The 21,052-nt window shown below is 40.0% G+C and overlaps 1 protein-coding gene across 1 annotated transcript in view; it reads left to right on the forward strand.

Moving 5' to 3' along the window:
• Nucleotides 1-7,020: 7,020 nt before the first annotated feature.
• The window catches only part of TRHDE (thyrotropin releasing hormone degrading enzyme), a 421,292-nt gene continuing 407,260 nt past the window's right edge, over nt 7,021-21,052 (forward strand). The window contains exons 1-2 of the mRNA XM_077111449.1: nt 7,021-7,931; nt 19,349-19,622. Of these exons, the coding sequence (XP_076967564.1) occupies nt 7,024-7,931; nt 19,349-19,622 (1,182 nt within the window). The 5' untranslated portion in view covers nt 7,021-7,023. The remainder of the gene's footprint in view (nt 7,932-19,348; nt 19,623-21,052) is intronic.

Here is a 21,052-nt window from a genome sequence, read left to right on the forward strand (position 1 = left end):
AATTTCAACAATAATTCCCGGACCCCCAAACACATAGTTCAACTAACCTTCAAAGCACCTAGACAGTATCCTCTCAAGTGGCACAAGGATGTCAATGGGCAACTTCTACCAGAAAACCATGTTCAGAGAAAGGAAAAATAGTGTGACTTTGACATAACATTGCTGTGTAATGCTGAATGTAAAGAGGCGTGGGGAATGCATGTGGTGGAAGGAACTGGGCCTTCTCTTGCAAACACTGCTGAAGATGAGCAAGGAGAGGGAACAGACCAAGGAAAGAGGATACTCTTCTGTTCACATATTATTTATGCACAGGTTTAAAACTTGAAGGGAAAATATAATAATTCATCCTTTTTCTTAGCTTTGAAGTAGGAATTTAAGGAGGTTGAGAAACAATGCAATTTTAATTTTTACTGTTATTGTTTATAATACATGTATTTATATTGTTTTATATATATATTTTTTTCTTGTGAAATATTTTCTAGCAGAAGTTGTGCTTCTCACTCAGGAAGGACTGCATTGCTTACCAGAATACTGAATCAGCAAAACTGTATTTGGTTAGAATTTTATATTATTAAAAATAAAAGACACTATAGGTCAAATCAGAAATCAAAAACTTACCTACAGGTATGTGACCGCAATGTTAGTGATAGTTCAATAATAAAAGAGAAAAATTTCATATCTCCTAAGTTCTCCTTGTCTACCCATTTACAATGATAATTTGATACAGAAATTTTCATATTTACGTAAAGTACTCTGTTGAAGAACATGTATATTTCACATGCATATCTATTGTAAGCTCAGATTTTAAGGGATAAACAATTTTTCTGTTAAATTGAAGAAGAACAAACAAATGATTGGAAGAGAGAATAAACGTGTATGGATTAGAAGGTACATGCAGAAGAAATGAAACAGGATATTTTATGTCTCTGTGTGATTATATTAATATCTATTTAAGGGTGGCTTTGAAGTAGATAATTTTTTGTGGTCTGAAAGAGGTGAGGCATCATTCAAATCATGTAAATTTGAACTGTCAAATAAGCCTGGGTCAAAGACACATTTTTTTAATGCATTCAAGAGGTAAGATTTCTCAGGCCTGCAAACTGCTTGTTCTGCAGTATTAAAATAAGCTATAGTCAACTCTTTCAACTACTGTTCAATCCAGGATGAATAATGTTGTGCTTTTTTATTATTACTTTACAAAATTATAATCATTCTGCTCAGTGCCATACTACATTAGTCTCTATTTATTCATGTCACTTAACAAACACTTGCATAGCACTCATTATGTGCCAAGCACTCTACCCTCCATTGAGGGCACTGTACCCTCCACAGCTTTCTGGTTTGGTGCTCTATCCATGCTACTGTGCTAGGGATAAAACACTGGGTACTTGCATAGTTTATGCTTGGTTTTACCTTTCAGGGAGTTGTAAGGCCTGATGGTTAAGGGTACAAGTGATAGAATAGTACTACCTGGTATGGAATCTCAGCTCTAACACCTACAGATTAAGTGACTTTAGACAAGTTATTTCATCCCTTTGAGACTCAATTTCCCCATATTGTCAAATGTGGATAGTAATGGCATTAATTTTATGACGGGTAATTTCTTGAGTAAATGAGATAACATAAGATGAATTAGACAAATGTCTAGCACAAGGTAAGCCCTTGATAAAACTTAGCTATTATTATCATCATTATCATTAATAACTTCCTGCCATGTGGCAGGATGTATTTGAGCAACTTAAATTCATGATAAAAACTATACTATAGTTAGTTAGAAACATATAATCGTATATTTACGATTGCCATCTGAGCAACTAGACAAATCGACTAGCTCAGCAGCAATGTGTACGAAACGTTACTCAAATTCTATTTTGTTTGTAGAATTTGGGGTATACACTGTTTTCAGTTTTCATAAATAAACTGTAAATATTTCCATGATACATACTTTTTGCCTTTTTATGGAGCTTTCTTACTGAGATCATAAACCAAAGGGCCCAGAGGGGGAACACTGAAGAGTTTTAGCCTAGCATTAGAACCCCCAAATAACAACATAACTTTGTAGGGAACCTACTTATCTCTTTTCTGGATGCTGGAATTGGGAGTGACACTATAGATATTTGGTCATGCTTTTCCCTAAATTTGCCAACTAGGGAGGTCCTTTTTTTTTTGCTGTGAGACTTGTTCTGACTTGCTGTAAGCATAAATATGAGACTTTCTAGCACTAGTAAAATATAGTAATATACTAATATTTTAGGGAACTTTTTAAAAACAATTTTAAAATTTCAGAGATTTTTATGTGAGAAAAAAAGACAATCAAATTTAGACTTAATTTCCATTCAGATAAATCTTAAAAAAAAAACAGAAGTCAGTCAACAAATAGTGAAATCTAGTGTATTAGCTGTAGCTGTCAAAACACAGAAATCATGAAAATTTCACTGTCTTGTTGCTGTGGCTAGTTTTAACAGTCCTCTCTTCATCTTTGAGATGTTGAGGCATTTTCTATATGGAAGGACGGTTCTTTTACAAAATCCCTTACCAATGTGATCAGATGGGGTGGAGTCAAATATAATTTTTTTAATTGTGCAATATAAAGATCTTAATCAAGTTTGCAATAACGTCAATGTCCCCAAATGAAAATTTTCATCAAATTAACCCAGTTTTAAACTTCAAACTGTTTTTTTGCTATTGCCACATGGCGGCACCACTTTAGCAAAGAGACTCCTGCCACTCAAGGCCAGCATTGGTTTCCAGTTATGTGAAGTCTTCAGTAATACATCCCCCTCATAAAATCCATCCAGCCCTATTTTGACTGCCCGAGAAGAGACTAGTAAGAGTTTTTTTCCCCCCAAGCTTTGCTAGTATAGTGCATTTTAAAATAAAGTCTTTTTACCCATTGCACTTTAAGTTTTTAATTGAAATTTTTGTTTCACAATGGAAAAATAAGTAAATATCCCCTGAGAACATACAGAGGATGGTGAATTAGCTTCTGAAGTTTTTTCATAGAATTTGAGAAGCCAAATTCCTTTTTTTAGTCCAATTCCTTCCTAGAAGAGACTGAATCAATTAAGTAACAGGGGGAGGATAATGTAAGGAGGTGGGGAAGTTTCCTGATCTTAGTTCCTTCTTCTGAACCAAAGTGCTTCTGACTGTGAAATGCTAATCACACTCGAAGGGACTGAGTACATTGAGAACTCTTTAAGTTGTGCTTCTACAAACAAACCATTTTGAAAAGGAAAAAAAAAAAAACCATGCAGTTCAATTGTAAACAATTAAAGAGTAAAGACTCTGGAGCCAGAGCATTTACTGGAGATGGTTCATTTTGATTGCCTGCAGGACCAAGGTGAAGTGTGAATTTAATTAAAAATAACTTCTGTATGGCCTTGTGTATACTAAACATTCAGACTCTTTTCACTGTTACAAGTGCTTGAATCAAATACGGCCACAAAACTGCCTTTATTGACATCTATTAGTTAAAGAAAATAAACATAGAATTCTCTCAACATATATATGTGTTTCTGCTAGAAAGCATCGGGTACTTTGGAAAACCCTGTTCTCTTGTTTAGGACACTGACTGGTGCTAGCCATCGACAATGCCAAGCCTTATCTTTAGTCTGGTGACCTCCAACACAGAAGACAACTTCTTCATAGGGACACTAATGAATCACCTCTTTAACATCTTTGTTTGGTACACCATCTGAAATTTTGTAATTTCGTTTTCATTTGAGGCAGAATGAACAGTTCCTAAGAAAATAATGCAGAAAAACCTATTTTACCAAAATGCTTCCTTCTCAAGGGAAGAGTACTATATGCGTTCAGAAATTAAAAAGAAGAAAAACTCACATGGGGACCCTTTTATAACATGGCTATGAGAGGCAGAAATATTTACCCACTTGAATTAGATATTGAACTTATTGGGTGAAGTTAGATTTTAGGGGAATCAGTGCATGAATAAGTTGTATCCACTCTGCACTGATAAGTTGTGTTCACTTTACTTGGGTTTAAAAAACAATTCATCTAGTAATTTAATCACAGTACAGCAGAGCCTTTACTCACTGGTAAATGTATACTTTAACTCCAAAATATTTGAGGGTTGCCTTGTAGAAATTTCCTGAAGTACATCAAAGTACTGATAAAATACAAAGAAGAGAAAAAGTCTCCCTGGAAATTTTTTAAATTTTGACAGCATGTTAGAGAGAGGAAGCCTCAGCCATACCTTAGTAGGGGACCCCTTTATTTAGGCAGTAGTTCTCAGACCCCTAGTGGTGATTCTAGAGCCCTGTGATAATCAAAATGCACGTAGAACCTTAGAACAAAAATCTGAATTGCCAGATAAGGAACCTGGAGTCACAGAGGCTGGTGATCTGCCAAGGGTCACACGGCTCCTTTCCCCTGCCTGTAATATATTTCCTGATAGTGTGAAACAAACTAAGTAACCCCACCTCCTCAACTCTTAAAATGCACACAGCCAGATACATAAGGGCAGCAAGAGCACAGCGATTTAAAAACAGAGCAAAAAAAAAAAGTTTCTTGAACAGAATGTGGCATTTTGCTTGGTCTGTTGCTAACAGCCCACATACAACATGCTTAAAAAAAAAAAACCATGCTGGCACTTCCTTTCAGCATTTTTAACTGATTTACGTGCACATTTAGAATGTATGGCACTGGACATGAACCCCAACTGTGGATAAACGGTAAAAGAGCTTCTTCGAGGAGGGTTGTGCTTTTAGTGGTTGTCAGGCTAAAACTGATGTGTACTTAGTCTCTTCACTTTTGGTCATACTCTTAAAGTGAAACACAATTATGGTAATTGCGTATTTTCAGGAGTCTACAGCAAGCAGCATTTAATGTTGCCTTTTGTAAGGAAAATACTTATAAACATGATTTTTCAAAAAATGTCTTCAGGATTTGAAGACCTGAAAGAAACTAGTAAAAAGGAATGATTTCATTCTCCTAATCTTCTGTGCTTTTTAAAAGAATTGACTGTGAAGTCAATCACATTTTCTTTTATTAAAAACTAAGAGATCTCTTGCCTCTTTGCAGGGGTCTCTAGCCACCTTTAGGGAGGCTGTTTTCTGAATATTTGTTACAGTTAGAGCTTTTCAGACAAATTCTAACAGGTAATCTCATTTACTTATACACTTTCTGCATTATAATTGAAAAGTTCTATGAATTCAGATAGAGTCCTAGTCAGTGGGCTATGAACTTGGTTTTGATTCTTCCTGCTGTCAGTAAACACTTCCTATTGAAAACTGTTCTAACAAAGTTTAAGCAACTTTTATGATAAAACTGAAAACCTGCAAAAAAAGTAATTCTGGCTAGGTGGAAAAAGGACCAATTACCAAAAATTATTTGTTTGCTGTTCTAGTAAGTTTAAAATAGTTGGGTTCATATCCCCAGTTTTTCTCACTCTCAAGTTTTTGGTCCTGAATGTTACACTGTAGGCATTATACTTGAATCATTTCCCCAAGCGAAAAACAGAATTTATCCTAGGCAAAAAACACCCCCTTTCTTAGTCTTTACTCTTGGGAGGATTGTACCGCTTCATTGTTAATCATTATTTTAGTGCTGACACCTGGACACATCTCACCGTATAATATATGTGGTCAGGCTTCGAGAATTTAATTTATATACGCTCCTCCAAATTCTCTAGCAAGCCTGAACTGAAGTCTGACACAGACCACATTTCCCCAGCAGGATCTTCCTTTGCTGCACTCAGTGTTAATAGCCAAAGGCTCCAAGGGTCTCTTTGGGGATCCGCGGTGAGGCGAAGGAGTCGGAAAGACGGGTGACAGCGGGGCTTGTTGCGCTGAAGATTTACAATGTACTTCTTGCAGGCGGCTCAACAACCCCCTCTGTGGCTGTGGGTGTCTGGTGTGACAGAGCGGAGAAAAGCTCTCTAATCTCACTGTGCCTGCCTCTGCCTCTCAGCCGCTCCCCTCCCTCCGCCTTCCCTGCCTCCTCGCGCTCTCCCCGCTCTCTCCTTTGCCTTTCTCGGGGAGTTTCAGTCCCTGAAGCAGCCGGAGTAGCCTTGGCAATCTAGACCCGGCGCCCGTGTGTGCACACACGCGCACACACATGCACACGCCTTCTCACACACACACCCCAGCTCTCCCCACGGGGATACAGAGCAAACCCGGAGCTTCATCTACCTGAAGGGGCTGGTCGGGCCGGACACTTCTTGCTCACTTGCCATCTCCCGAGGGCTGAACAACATCGGAAGGAGGGCGGCTCTCGGTCCGGTCTGCAACCTCCCGCCGTTTGCCGCCACAGCTGCTTAAAGTGTCCAGGGTGAAGGAGACGGCGTCTCCAGGACACATCCCTGGCGCTGCTCCGCTGCCCCGGGACTTCTTCCGGCTGGTTCACCTCGGTCTTTCCTTACCGGACCAGGATCGTCTCCTCCCCGGCTGCGGGATGTAAGGCTCGGGCGCCTCGGGTATTGCCGCCGCCGCCGCCGCGCCGCCGCCGCCGCCGCTACTGCGAACACATCCCGCCCGGAGGACTGAACGCCGCCGCTGGAGTCCCGGAAGAGAGCGGAAGCCTTAACTTCCCTCCCCACGCCGCTCGCTCTCCTCACCGCTCCCTGTCCTCCCCTCCCGCCGAGGACCTGCCGGAAGGCTCCCGCCGAAAGCGCGGCGCGAGCGCGGCGCAGGGGAGGCGAGCCGCGAGCCGCAGGCGCGCAGGGGCGGGGGCGGCATGTGCCCTGGCGCCCGGCGCCCGCCCGACGAGTAGCGCGCGGTGGGGCGAGGGAGTCGCTTTCCAAGTTGGGCGCGTCCCAAGAGCTCGCCGCCGCGCGCCTCGGCCGCCCGGGTCCGAAAAGAGGCGTGGCTGATGGGGGGCGCCGAGGCGGCCGTCGCCTGCGGCCGGAGCCCGTCTTAAAAGAACCCGGGCCAGCTTCCCCCAGGTCCCAGCCGGCGACGCGCCCTCGGCCCGCGTGCGCTTTCTGATGCCAGCGCTGTCGGTGGCCCGGGTGGCCCGCCCGCGGGGGGTGCCCGCGGGGGCGGGGGAGGAGGAGGAGGGAGTGTGATGGCCCTGGACGGCGAGCGGGGGGAGCAAGAGGAGGAGAAGAAAAAGAAGAAGAAAAAGAAGAGGAAGAAGAAGGAGGAGGAGGAAGAGGAGGGGGCCCAGAAGAGCAGCTCACCCTTCGCGGCCGCGATGGGGGAGGACGACGCCGCACTCCGGGCCGGCGGCAGGGGGCTCTCGGACCCCTGGGCGGACTCGGTGGGGGTGCGCCCCCGTACCACGGAACGTCACATCACGGTCCACAAGCGACTCGTGCTGGCTTTCGCCGTGTCCATCGTGGCGCTGCTTGCGGTCACCATGCTCGCCGTGCTTCTCAGTTTGCGCTTCGACGAGTGCGGCGCGAGCGCGGCGTCCGGCGCCGACGGCGGCCCCGCGGGCTTCCCAGCGCGCGGCGGCAACGCCAGCCTCCCGGGCTCAGCCCGGCGTAACCACCACGCGGGTGGGGACTCTGCGCAGCCCGAGGCGGGCGGGGAGGCCACCCCCGGGACCCCGTCCGTCCAGCCGCCGTTGGAGGGGGAGAGGGAGCAGTGGCAGCCCTGGACGCAGCTGCGCCTGTCGGGCCACCTCAAACCGCTGCACTACAATCTGATGCTGACCGCCTTCATGGAGAACTTCACCTTCTCTGGGGAGGTCAACGTGGAAATCGCGTGCAGGAACGCCACCCGCTACGTCGTGCTTCATGCCTCCCGGGTGGCGGTCGAGAAGGTGCAGGTGGCCGAGGACCGGGCGTCCGGGGCAGTTCCGGTGGCGGGCTTTTTCCTCTATCCGCAAACCCAGGTCTTGGTGGTAGTTCTGAATCGAACCTTGGACGCCCAAAGGAATTACAACCTGAAGATCATCTACAACGCCCTGATTGAAAACGAGCTCCTGGGCTTCTTCCGTAGCTCCTATGTGCTCCACGGGGAGAGAAGGTATGCAAGGAGGCGGTGCCCGGCGCCGCCCCACCCCGCCAGGCAGCTCGATCCGCGGGCAGCCGGCCACCCTGGGGACCAGGCTGGCTTCCGATACCCCGGGAAAGTATGGGTGGAGGGAGAAAGCCAAGGTGGGGTAGGACTATCACTTCGGAACCCCGAAGCTGAAGGTCTCCCCAGTGCTTGGGCTCTCACTGCCCCCAGTTCCGCAGACTCACTCACCCGTGCCCAGTAATGTATGCAGTCCGGGATTCCCTCACCCGGACAAAGTTTGTTAGCTAGCCGGGGTGCACGGTTCTTTTTCTAAAGGGGAGTGTGTAATCTGGGCGATGCCGGGTTGACATAAAAAGCCTGCCAAGTTACCGTCGGGGGGGAAAACACGTGAGCGCCTAGACCCAGGCAGCGGTGCTTCGCGGTAAGATGTCGGGACTGGACAGGGTAGACCCTCCCTTCCCTTCACGAGCACCTCCCCTGACTACTAGCCGCCTGGCAGGCTCTGAACAGGTTTGGCTGCATAAAGTTTTCCAAAATTGGAAGTTGAGATTGCGAATGGTAATAGCAGTTCCTTCTGACAGCCGAATGGGGGTGGGGGCAGGGCCAGCAGGACATGTCCTCACAGGCACTCCTGGGTCTCTAGGAACTCGCGGTGATTCCAGTGGCTTGTCGGTGACTTGCTGCCCCTGGATATTACTACATTGATAAGGGGAGGTAAAGCCAGAGGTCAGCCTCGGATGCCTTGCTCATGAGCCCCTTGGATGCTTTTTTAGATTTGGGCTATTACTTTTTAAATTTTGTTGAGAGACTTTGGGGCTTTTCACTAATTATTTCGAGCTCAGACTTCAGAGCCCATCGGAAGTGGGTTCAAATCCCAGATGCTCCACTAGTTGTGGCGAGGGCAATGGTTTTGATTTTGAAAGTTGATTAATCTTTCTAAGCTGCTAATTCCCCTAGTGCTTATTGAATACTAACTCATTGAATCCTGCAACAACCCTGGGGAATAGTTGCTGTTATCACCATTCCCTTTTTTATAGGTGGGCAGATGGAGGCACAGAAAAGTCAAGTAATTTGACTGTGTTCACATAATGGAGTGACAAAGTTGGGATTTGAACCCAGTCAAGTTGACCACAGAACCCATATTTTTACTCTAATTTAGAGATACTAAACTACTAATATCCTCAGAGGATTGTTGCAAGTGTCCATGAGCAAATATCCACGGACCAACGCTTAACTGTGTGCCAGGCATTTTAGTGCCCACCATAAATGTTCACTTTTATGAGTATCAAGTAGCAGAAAGCTCTTAAATATATTGTGAAATGAATGAATAAGTGATTCTTGCTTTTCCCTGACATTGCATTTAAAGTAACTTTGATTAATTAAATGACTATAGGGCAGGCGAACAACCGAAGTGAACTAAAAATGAAATTACCACCTCTGAAGAGGAGGCAGGTGGAAGATTAGTAATGAAGCCACTGGCAGAGTCTCTCCTGTTCTCAGGGGAATCTCACAACAGTAGGAAAGGAGGGCTCGGAGAATTGAGGGCACTTGAGGTCAGTGGGCTTATCAGTGGAGTGCTAGGACCTGAACTTTTCCAATCTCTGGACTAGGATTCATGGGCCTGGCAGCTCTCAGAGGAAGGTCCGATCATGGAAGGCTGGGAAAATGTCAGTGTGTTGTGGTGTACACAGAAGTTTCATTATTTATAGAGTGCTATGAGGTAACCTCATATAAATAAAATACACAATGCTTTAGTACTTGTATGATAATTAAAGCCTCCCGTAAGTGTATAAATTATTCACGTTCTGATTCCTAAGATCAGATATGGATAATTTAAACCCTCTTCTACCATGTCCTCCAACATGTTTTAAAGAATATAGACTAAAAGTATTAAAAAGAAATCCAAAACCATATAAAAATGGGGAAAAGGCATAGAAGAAAAATTTGCACGTCATCTTTAAAAACAAGTTTCTTTTATCAGAATGTCAATAGTGGGAATTGTCTATCAGTATGGACAAATGATGCTGTGGTAAAAGAAATACTTCCAACAAATCCTGTTTCTTGAGTCATGCCAAAATATTTTTGGTGAAACTGAGCTTGTTTTGGTCAGTGCTTTCAAATTAACAGGATTCTTAATGAGACCAGATGTTTCTTCTTGACCCATAACTGCTTTCTTGTACCCCTGGGGTATATTTGGATTCAAATGCTCCTCTTCATTTTTCCCTTAAGATGTAAATAACTCAATTGAAAGTTTAACCTCGCGCACATGTGGCTGAAGAGTACACCCCGATGAAATAGCAGGATTCAGTGTTTCTGGAGAGCCCAGAGTAATTTTATTTCTAAACTGTATCTTAAAGTCCTAGTTTCTCTTTCTGTTTCCTTCAGTTCTATAATAAATCTGATAATTTCATGATTATTTCTACCGGGACTGGTTAGGCCAATGGAAATATAAGCTGTTTCACAATTATGTCAACAGTCAATGTATTAAACCTTTTTTTTTGCTGTTGTTACTATGGCTACTTAGAGATTTTTAAAACAGACCAATATTGGGAACTCAGCCAGCGATGGACTTTTATTGGTGATGATTTTGTCACAGAAATGCAATTAATTGGCCTTTTAAAACTCCGCTTTCCAGAAGGACACAGATGCAAACTCTGAATTTTCCTTTGATAAAGATTAAATATCTTGGTCCTTAGTTGGCCAAAAGTTTTGCCAATTTGACTATAAGATAATTTCTGTAATGAAAACAAATATTCAATCTGCCAATGAGGAGTCACATTGAACAACTTGAAATGTTTAAAAGAGCAATGCTACAACTTAGTCTGCTTTACTTAGTTTCTGTGGAAACGATGACTCATTAATACCAGTCAAACTGATTTTTTTAACTCACATCTTAGAGATCTGAGAGAAAAGAATATGGGAAAAGGCAGGAAAATTAGATTCTACTATGTACTTTAGTTTTAGTCCACAAAAAGTTTTATCCCCCTCTAGGTATCGGCGGGTATTGTATTTTGTCCTACAGGCAAAACTTGTCTTTCATGTTTCCCATACTGTAGTGGAGAAAGGTTAGAATACCCTGTGAACACTCCTTGCTGAAAGATTCCCCCTACTTGAGGAAAATCCTCTGCTCTTGGTTGTTCATTTGGCCTTCTAAGAAAGAAATCCTTCATTTGTTGAGTATTGCAAATAAATACTCTTAAAATTGAATGTTTACACACAACTGGTAAGTTATCTCCATTAAGCAGAACATATGTTCACTTTTTCCTTATATAGGTGTGCCTACGAAGGGGTTGTATGTTTATGCTGTAGTCTCCAATAGGAGAATGTGCTTACTTAGAATTGGGTAAAATGTTCATTTACTGCAAGTAACTGCCACTTTTGGACAGCCGGACGGTGAGAACACCCATGTTCGAAGTTGGGTATCTTGGTTTAAATCCAAATGGTTGCATTAGGAAAGAGGAGATTTACCCAAGGTAAATGAACAATTTACTCATTTTCCAAAGGAAGACAGTTTTTCTTTGCTAGACTTTGGCTAGGTCTGTCTACCCCAAAGTAACAGAAGACAATAAAAATAGGAGGGTTTTTGAACTTTTCTTTTGTTTGGAGAGAAACCATAATCTCAGGTTGAGAGGGAAAAATAGTATTGTGTTTCTTAAAAATTGGGACCACTCTTTTGCAGAAATTTTATGTAAACATGGAGAATTTCTTTGAATAGACATTTGATCTTTTGTGATGTCAGTGTGAATGGTTTGATACCTTGTACTATTTCTGGAGTGAAAAATCATGATATTTAGTAAGAACAAAAAAAATCACTGCATTGTTTTTATGTTGAAAGCAGACTCTTTTCTTTCTTTCATTCTGTTGAGAAGATATTTTTACTTAAGCAAGTAGGAATATATAGCTTTTGGCCCCATCTGTATAAAGCTCTGAACTGAAAAATCTTTGAGAACCATTCGTCTTCGTAAAAACTTTCTTTCGCATGATTTCTGAATGGACTTAGCTAATTGTTTCCCCATCAAGTACATATAACCATATGGCCAAATTGAGTCTAGTACTGGACTTTGGCCACAACTCAAATGTCATCAGCAAACCAAATCTAGTAAATATTTACAAAACAAAACAAAAAAGATCATCCACACAGAAAAGCAACTCTGACCATTTAATAACAACTCACTCTGGGAGAAAAACGGATGCAATTGATGTTTGTTTTGCTGTGTTTTTCCATGGTTCCATCTGATTTGATCATACTGAGTAGTAATAAAGTGTGAATTTTTCTCTGAAAGAGTTAAATTAGTTTGCCTATGTTTTTGCTTATTCGTAGAAGCTCCAAATAGAGCTTATCTGCTTTGTTTCTTTATCAGAGATAGGCCCACTATTGGCTTTCCTGATATTTGTTTGCTTTGTATAACATGTTTTCCCCCCAAACTAATTTCTGGCCCTGTGTATGTGTATGGAGTTGAGACAACAGGACAGGACAATGCCGTAGGTTTGCTTGAGGAAGATGACATTTGGTCGGTAACATAGGATTCACCTCTTTAAGTATGACTTCAATGAGTGAGGAAGTTTGTCTGCAATACATAAATGTTTTTTTATGTAAGTCTGTAAGGAAGGGCTTCTGTCCTTCACCCCCACTTACCATTACCATCATCATCATCTTAATTATTTGCATGCCTTCATAACCTCTCAGATTTATGGTAGTAGCCGGACTCCCCCAGTGTTTTTGAAAGTCCCATGCAATCCTGCTTTTTACCACTAGAGAGTGGATGCTTTCTCCCACAGATAGAATTTTATCTCATAGAATTTCGAAGACTGCAAAGATGAAAAATACTCACTTCCTGCTCTTCCCAGTTTCCGGAACAATCTGAAGTGATTCATAAACAGCGCAGCTGGCGCAAGACTGGCATGGTTAGGTGGAGGCTGAATTGAGGTGAAGGGCCCCAGACTCGCCCTTCTTTGCCTCCTTGACTCCAGGGGTATTTGTTTAGCCTTTGTACACCTGAGCGGGCTTGGGATACAGGAGCTCTGGATTAGTTGTGCAAGGACAGGAATGAGTTGACTCCTCCCAGTGCAGACGTATTTTCATTTGAAGGATGAAGTTATAATTTTGTGATACAGACTTTTCCTCTTTGTTGCACAACTCAAAAAAAAAAAAATCAGAGTATGAAAAAAATAGTTTTAAAACGATCATTGTTGGTTATTTTTAATCTCTTTTAAGAATAGATTCAAGCCATTTTTGCTTGTGCTGCTGGATAAAAAACTGTGTGTGTGTGTGTGTGTGTTAGTGTGCTCATTCTCCTACTCCTGAAGCAGGGACTCTGGAACCAGATGGCCTGGTTCCTGTTCTGACGCTGCCACTTAGTAGCTTTATGACCTTGGCCAAATTTCTTAAGTGCTCAGTATACTCATCTGCAAAATGGGGCTAACAATTCCCTACTTCATAGGACTGTGGGGATTGTATGAATTAAGTAATGTAAAGCATTTTAAAGAATGCCTGGGAATTGGTAACCAGCTCATGACAATTGGTAACCAGCTCTGTGAGTATTAAATATTATATTATTTCATGGCTAGAGAATCACTATTTGGGGATATTAGGTTTTGTAGGACCAACGCCCTTTTAGCCGTGGGGTTTCTTCTTGTTGGCAAAAGAGTGAGGAAATAGCCCCTGTGATATTCTTTGTTCACTATTTGTTTTGCCCCCTAAGCAGAGTTCAAAAGACAGGAAAGAAAGTTGCAGACCCCCTTTCACTGTGAAGAAGAGAGAGATGAGAAAGGCTTTGGCATTTCATGGCTAGAAAAACCCCATGCTTGATTTAGATGCTGTGAGATGGGGAAAGTTGCTGGGGTTGGGGGGTGAAGACTGGGGAAACAAATGAAGTGTCCAGCTCTCTGATTATAGCACTACTCTCTACTGGCTGTGTTGTTAGCAGGAACCTGTGACTTAAGGGTCAAGAGGGTGACTTCCTTGTTTCTGGAAGCTGTACAGCAAGTAGAAAAACCCTAAATACCAAGGGAAAAGCAGACCAGTCTTTATAAATTGTTCCCAAGACTTAATTTGAGCAATGACAGCAGCACTACTTTATAATACTTACATAATGCTTTGTATCTTTCTAACAAAAAGCAAGCAAATCTCTCAGACACTATTTTATATTTTGCCCCAAACTAATATTAAGACTTGGGGAAGTAATTTTAATGTATTTATAATACTTTCCATCAATGGTGGTCAAATACTCAGTACTCAGTTTTGATAAGATTATTTTGTATATATACAGGAAAACAATTATGAATATTATGCTCTGCTTTTGTAACACGATTATTCACATAAGCATCACTTCCTACATACATATTGCCAGCATTATTGCATTATGTTTTTAGTTTACTAGAATGGTTATTTAAAAAAAAATAGACTGCACGCTTGCTTATAGCACTGAATATTCAGCAGGAATACGCCTCTACTGAAATGGCAGAGGTTTAATGACTCATTGAAGTACATAAAAACACACAGTCTAAACAATGGCCCATTTTGGTTTAAAGCATTTTGTCATAGAGTAATAATTTGCATTTTGATTAACACCTTCACTTAAATGAAACATGTGTAGCTTCCATGACCTTATAACTTGGATCATTTTAAATGGGGCATGTGTAACTACTGTGACCTTGTAATTTAGTCCATTTTATTGCAGACAAGTGAAAGGTAACTAGATGGTCCTTTGGAACTTTTCTTTAGGTCTTGGGAGTTCTTATTGCTCATCTTAAACCATTGCAACACTAGGCAAATTGCATTTGCTTCAGAAGTAAGTTCAAAGAGCAGTTTTCACTCTGTTGTACATGCAGTATGCACAGATGTGGCCAAAATGGAGAACTTTTCAATACACCGTGCCATTTGTGAGGTTCTCTTGGTTTTGGTAGATTCCACAGTGAAAAGTCATGAATCAATCTGATTGCTAGCAGTATTATGCAAATGTTTGCTTCCTCTGCATATTTTACCTTTATGAAAAGGCAAACTGAAAATAATGGAGCAGAAATTGTTTTGTGTCACATACTGTAATTTGTTGGCAATATCAACCAACATTAATGCATTACTTCTGCTGAATGTTATCATAATGACTCGACACAAGTAGCTTGCCTAGTGTACTTCCGCAGAAATAAGAAGAAATCAATTCTCTACATCCTTCAGAGAGCAGCGCAGAGCTTTAAGCCCTCCTTCTTAGCTCAACCAAAATGTCAAATAGAAAAGTTGTTAAGAAAATCAAGTAATTTATTTTAGATAGAAGAGAATTAAAATACATGTGTGTTATTCACATTTTTCTAGTTATGCTAAAGTGACATTCTTGGAATGACACTTGGAGAATGTCAGTTTCAAAAGTGGAGTTTTTTATGGTAATAGAGGGATTTATTAAAAGATAAGAATGATTTTGTTTACTCAAGTAGAAGAAAAACAGACGATGAAATACTTGTCGCATTACCTTCTGCTTCCTGCTGTTTTATTTTTCTTGTTGCTGTTATTTACACATACGTATTTCATACCCATACTGTGTATTGAAATGTTTTCCATTAATTTTTTTTTTTTTTATTTCTTCAGCTTGGTCTCTTACTACCACCTAGAACTCACTTCAAACTCACTCAGAAACCAAACTCATGAGTTTCTTCTCCAAATCACCAACTCTAAGGCCTTCTTGGTGTTTTAAGCAGAAAAGAAGACTCACTTCCACAAATCGAATACAACCACAAAATATATGCAGGGAAGACAAACTATATTGAAATCCAACAGGCGCTGTTGCCTGCTGAGGGCACTGATCTCTTTGTTATGTAACTAGCTGCCTCTCGTTGTTATATAACCAGAATCTGCAAGAGAGCAGACAGGGTACTAACTTAATATATGAGTCAGAGCTTTTTAAAGGCCTTATTTTGTGTGTGCTAGTCAACTTGCTCAAATTCCCATCCATCTCTGAGCCTTAAAATTGACCCAGTCTTCTAGACCGATTCTTATGCCTCCTTGTCCATAAAACCTTCCTTTCTTGTGTTCTTTAGGTGAGTGTCTCTTAACTGGAGCAATTTTGCCCTCCCCAGGCCCTCATGGGACATTTGGCAATTTCTGGAGACGTTTCTGGTTGTTACAATAGGGGAGGCGCTACGGCTAAATGTCCTACAGGGGCCCTGACCCAGTCCTAACACAAAGAATTATCCAGCCAAAAATGTCAATGGTGTTGAGGCTGAGAAACCCTGCTTTAGGCAAATGTAATTTCTTCATACATCATCCCTCATTTTCATGGTTTTTAAATATAATACCTGTTTAGGTCTAAGTTTAATATATTTTATTAGAGTATAAACTCCTTGAGGGAAGAAAGCACATTTACTTAATACTTATCTTTTTCTCTCCAGAACTGAACACTCAAAAAAATGAATGACTAAGAGAGGCAAATATATTATAGAACTTGTAGTAACAAAGCTATTTAGTGTTGGCATAACTTAGCGTTTTAAAAGAACCTTATCAAATTCAGGGAATATTTCATTTCTAATTTTTGTTGGAATTATAGAATCTCAAGCTTAGAAAATGACCTTAAATATAATCTAGTCCAACTGCTCTTTTTCACCAAGGGACTATTCTTTGATTTCCTAAATACTGAATTGAAATTCAGTTGCAATCCTCCCCAGGTGCCAGACTGTGAAATTGGTATTTCCTCATTTAGACATTATCAGAATATATGGTGGCTCTCCGTGCATAGATATACACTGTGTGTATGAATTCATTAAGAATATTAATTTTCTAGGAAAAGATACTAGATGATCTTTATAGTTCCTTTCAACCCTGAGAATCAGTGATTTAAATTGCTAGCTCTGCTAACATATTTAGTTACTAAGTAAGGCAAAAATAGACTTCATGAAGTGTTTCTTATGAATAAATATTTGGTTTATTAATTTTTCATTAGCCCAGAGGTATTTATATTTTTTATATCTAATAAATCCCTACCCATTAATTACTTAATGTCAAAGACACCTTTGATTTTTACTTAAAGACTAACACATTCTAATTGCAACCTTTTTGTTGAACTCTTATAGAATTTTTCCCTAGAAGTATTAGTTGTCTTTTCCTGTGTGTGTATTTTCTTCTTTTCAATTCGCTTACAAAGACCTTAAGGACAAATACCAATGATTACATCTTTTTAAAAAATCTTACCAAGTACCTACAATAGTGAGAAGCTCACACCATTTATTTGCTCATTGACTGAAATTGGAGTTTTCAGGTACTTGAAAGTTAAAAAAGAACACTTTTCCTTACATATGAAATCCCATGGATATCTTTTAAATTGCCTCAATAAAGAACTATCAAGCTCAGTGGACATTTTAATTAACAAGGTTGAAAGATAAGATTCAACAGCATTATGGAAGACAAAAGCACATGAAAAGAAAATTGTAAATGGGTGGATTTTGAGTAAAAGGTACTGACATTTCATTAAGCAAAAACTACATTACTATCAGCAGGAAATAATAAGGAAAAATATTACCATGATGCTGGCAAATTTGGAAAGAGGAATATTTATTTCCTACAGTTGAAATAAAATATTGTTTATAAATTATGGCTAAAATCAATTTTACCAGTTTGGGATATAATTAGCTTTTACTCAGAGACAGAAAATGTGAGTTTTAGATCCAGCTTTGTGCTAATGGCCTGTTTAACTCTGGACAAATCACTTAACCCTACTGGATCTACTTTTTCATCTTAGAATTTAGGAGAGCTGGACTATTTGTCTCTAAGATTCCTTCTAACTTCAACCTTTTATTAATATGACTATACAAATATAAGGTTGAATATATCTATAGTTAATACTCCTTTCCCATACATTATCTCACTTTTATCATCTTTACAGTATTGAAAGGAAGGCCAATGGAAAAACACGCTCAGGCAGGTGGGTGACTTACCCATTCCTGGTATGTAGCAGCCTGGAGCTATTCCAAGATAACTCAAAAAAGCCTCTCTGTGGGAATAAACGTACAATTAATCCTAGAAATGCCTTATTTTCTCAATTTCAAACCTAAGCTTTAAAAAATGGTAAATATAAGCTCCATAATTTAAAAATGGTATAAACATTTACTCCTCATGGTTTGAGCCAGGAATAGCCAATGAGATTCAATATGCCTGCCAACCCTATTGATTGGTTGTAGCTTCCTGAAAGTGCTTGTGCTGCGAATAATTTTGAGACTAAGTCTGGGCTCTGTGGGAAAGTATACCATGTTAGTTTAGGCACGTCTACCACAGGTAATGGAGATGGGAGTAGTGGGGAAAAGAGCTTTTTAAAGAAACAGCTTTGGAACTCAGTAATGCTTTAAAAGAGTCTGATAATTGTCTTGCCTTATATCAAGTTTTGTAACTAGCAATCTTTTTAAAACTTTCACTAACTTTTGTCATGAAATTTTTCATGAAAAATGATTGTCTCTTATTTATTTATTTTTAACTGCAAAAGTGCCTTTAGAGGGCTCAATTTCAGTATTTTTCATTTGTAATTATAAACCATGAGAGAATGTAGGGTTACTTCTAATGAGAGTTTTAATGAGATGCAGCTTGACCTTAAGCTGAAAACTGAAGTATGTTAAATATATATATAGTATATAGATGTTTGTTATAATATATATGAGTAGCAAAAACCAAACAAATAATGGTCTCTATAATAATAAACAGAAACATATGTTATAGTACCCTAGGGGAAGGTTGAAGATATCAGTGACTGTAATTTCTTGATTGCCCATTTGGTGTTTTCCCAGTGATAGGTGCTTTGCATCTTTTCTTTTTCTAAGCTTTACAGTAACTTTGGAGGTAGGTTTGAGTATTTGCTTTTTGAACAATAAGGAGCTAAACCTTAGGAACGTTTAGTAATTGCCCAAGATGATATGGATAAGTCCTGAAACCAGGATTCAGCCAAGTTTTGTCTGGCTTCAAAGTCCTTGTTCTTAACAAAGCCAGAACGTGTCTTCTTGAAATTTGAGGGTAACAGGTGTTTCCCAGTGATGGTCTACTTTCTGTTTCTATATCTGAATATAAGTTTGGATTTTGGTTTCACTGTCTTCATACCGTGTACAATCACGGGGTGGAAAGTGAGGCACACCAAAAATGAAAATTTTTATTTTCCAGTATTGCCAGTGTGATGGCAATGAGGTGTTTTTCTTTAGGGCTTAAAGAAACCCAACTACTCTGGGTTGAGAGAATTTACTTTAATGGAGACAAAAACTTCCCTGAAAAAATTTTATTGTTGGGAAAGTACATTATATTTCCATTGAGTTTTTATGCTGTTTATGCACTTAATTTGGTTCAGGAAAAAAACTTGCAATTTGGCAAAAATGAATTCTTTTATGTGCAGAAGCATGTAATGTGGCCATAACTTAACTCAAGCCATAAATGTAATTGAGAATGTCACTTCCTTTTTTTCCAGATTCCTTGGCGTTACTCAGTTTTCACCTATTCATGCCAGAAAGGCATTTCCTTGTTTTGATGAACCAATCTACAAGGCTACTTTTAAAATCAGCATCAAGCATCAAGCAGCCTATTTATCTTTATCCAATATGCCAGTGGAAACTTCTGTGTTTGAAGAAGATGGATGGGTTACGGATCACTTTTCACAGACCCCTCTCATGTCCACGTATTACTTAGCTTGGGCAATCTGCAACTTCACATACAGAGAAACTACCACCAAAAGTGGGGTCGTAGTAAGTATTTTAACCTTAATTATGACTTTGGGTAATGTACACTAAGTAAAGTAACCTGATGGATTAACAGTGATTCATTTGTAACCTCTCTTCACATCTTATACAACTGAAACTTTTCTTAACCCTTGGGATAAATCTCTTCTTAGTTTCAAAGGGTCAGAGAGGAGCCTGTCTTCTGTATTCAGCCCTGGAATCCTTTAAACTCCCCACTCCCTTCCACAGTGTCTTCCCCTTTCACCCCAACATCCCTGAATCTCTTCTCATCTTTAGTTCCACTCCTTGGTATCTCTGGAGTAGCTTTTGTCTGTTTTGGGAAATTGCCTGTTTCAATTTATGTGATTGGGGAAAACTACTTCTTTTAAAATTGTGAAATATTTCAAATATACAGAATATATGAAGAATAATATAAAAAGTCCCATACACTTAGTCAGCGGGTCTGTAGAATCTAAGCATTTTATCATTTTTCCTTTAGTCAAATTTAACTTTTGAGACAGTAGAATATAATTGAGTCAAATCCCTTTGTGCACCCCTCCTGATCTAATCACCCATCCCTTGGAGATAACCACTGTCCAGAATTTGGTGTTTTTGATTTCCATGTACATCATACAATTATTAAATTAGGTTTTGTCTATTTGTAACACCTATCAAGTGTCAAATCTTATGTAAGTGGGTTTATATTATACATATTCTGCAACTTATTTCATATGATGTTTTGCTTAAGGTTATATTTTTGTGATTTATCTGAATAGAGTGATTGAATGACTAGATCATGATTTGTCAGTTCTTCTGTAGATGAACATTTTAATTTTTCTGATTATCAACTATTTACAACAGTGCTTTAGTCACTATTGTTGTGTCTAAGTTCCTCTGCCCATGAGCTAGACTTTCTGTAAGGTATAAAGCCTCTGTTAGCCCATGAACTCCAAAGTGTACAGAACTATATTCTTAGGGAAGCATGGATTTACTGTCTGTGCTAAATTTACAATGATCAGCTTGATTCTCTTTGATAGCTACTGTTTGTAAAATCTTAGTGTCCTAGGTCTTTTTCATACGCTATTGGGTTGCTTTAGCTAGGTTAGGCTAGACCATGCTGAATTAACAACCCCTGTCCCGTTTTGATGGCTTAGATGATAAATATGCACTTATTTTAATTTTCATGTCAACCTTAAAGCAAGGCATTATGATTCCGTTTTTCCAAATGGTTAGAGTAAATTGAGATTAAGTAATTTTCTCTGTGTCAAAAAGTAAGCAACGGGTAGAACCAAAACAGTCTGAACCCAGATTTGGGGCTTTCCCCACCGTGTGTGTCACCTGTGTGTCTGTAAAATAATTTAAGTAGTGATTCTCCCCATCCAATGCCTACAAAATTCAGTGTTGTTGAAGACAACAGAGAAGATGAATGGAAATCTGTATTACTCTGTATGAAGTTC

Source organism: Tamandua tetradactyla, chromosome 7 (genome assembly GCF_023851605.1).
Source record: "Tamandua tetradactyla isolate mTamTet1 chromosome 7, mTamTet1.pri, whole genome shotgun sequence".
Taxonomy (NCBI): domain Eukaryota; kingdom Metazoa; phylum Chordata; class Mammalia; order Pilosa; family Myrmecophagidae; genus Tamandua; species Tamandua tetradactyla.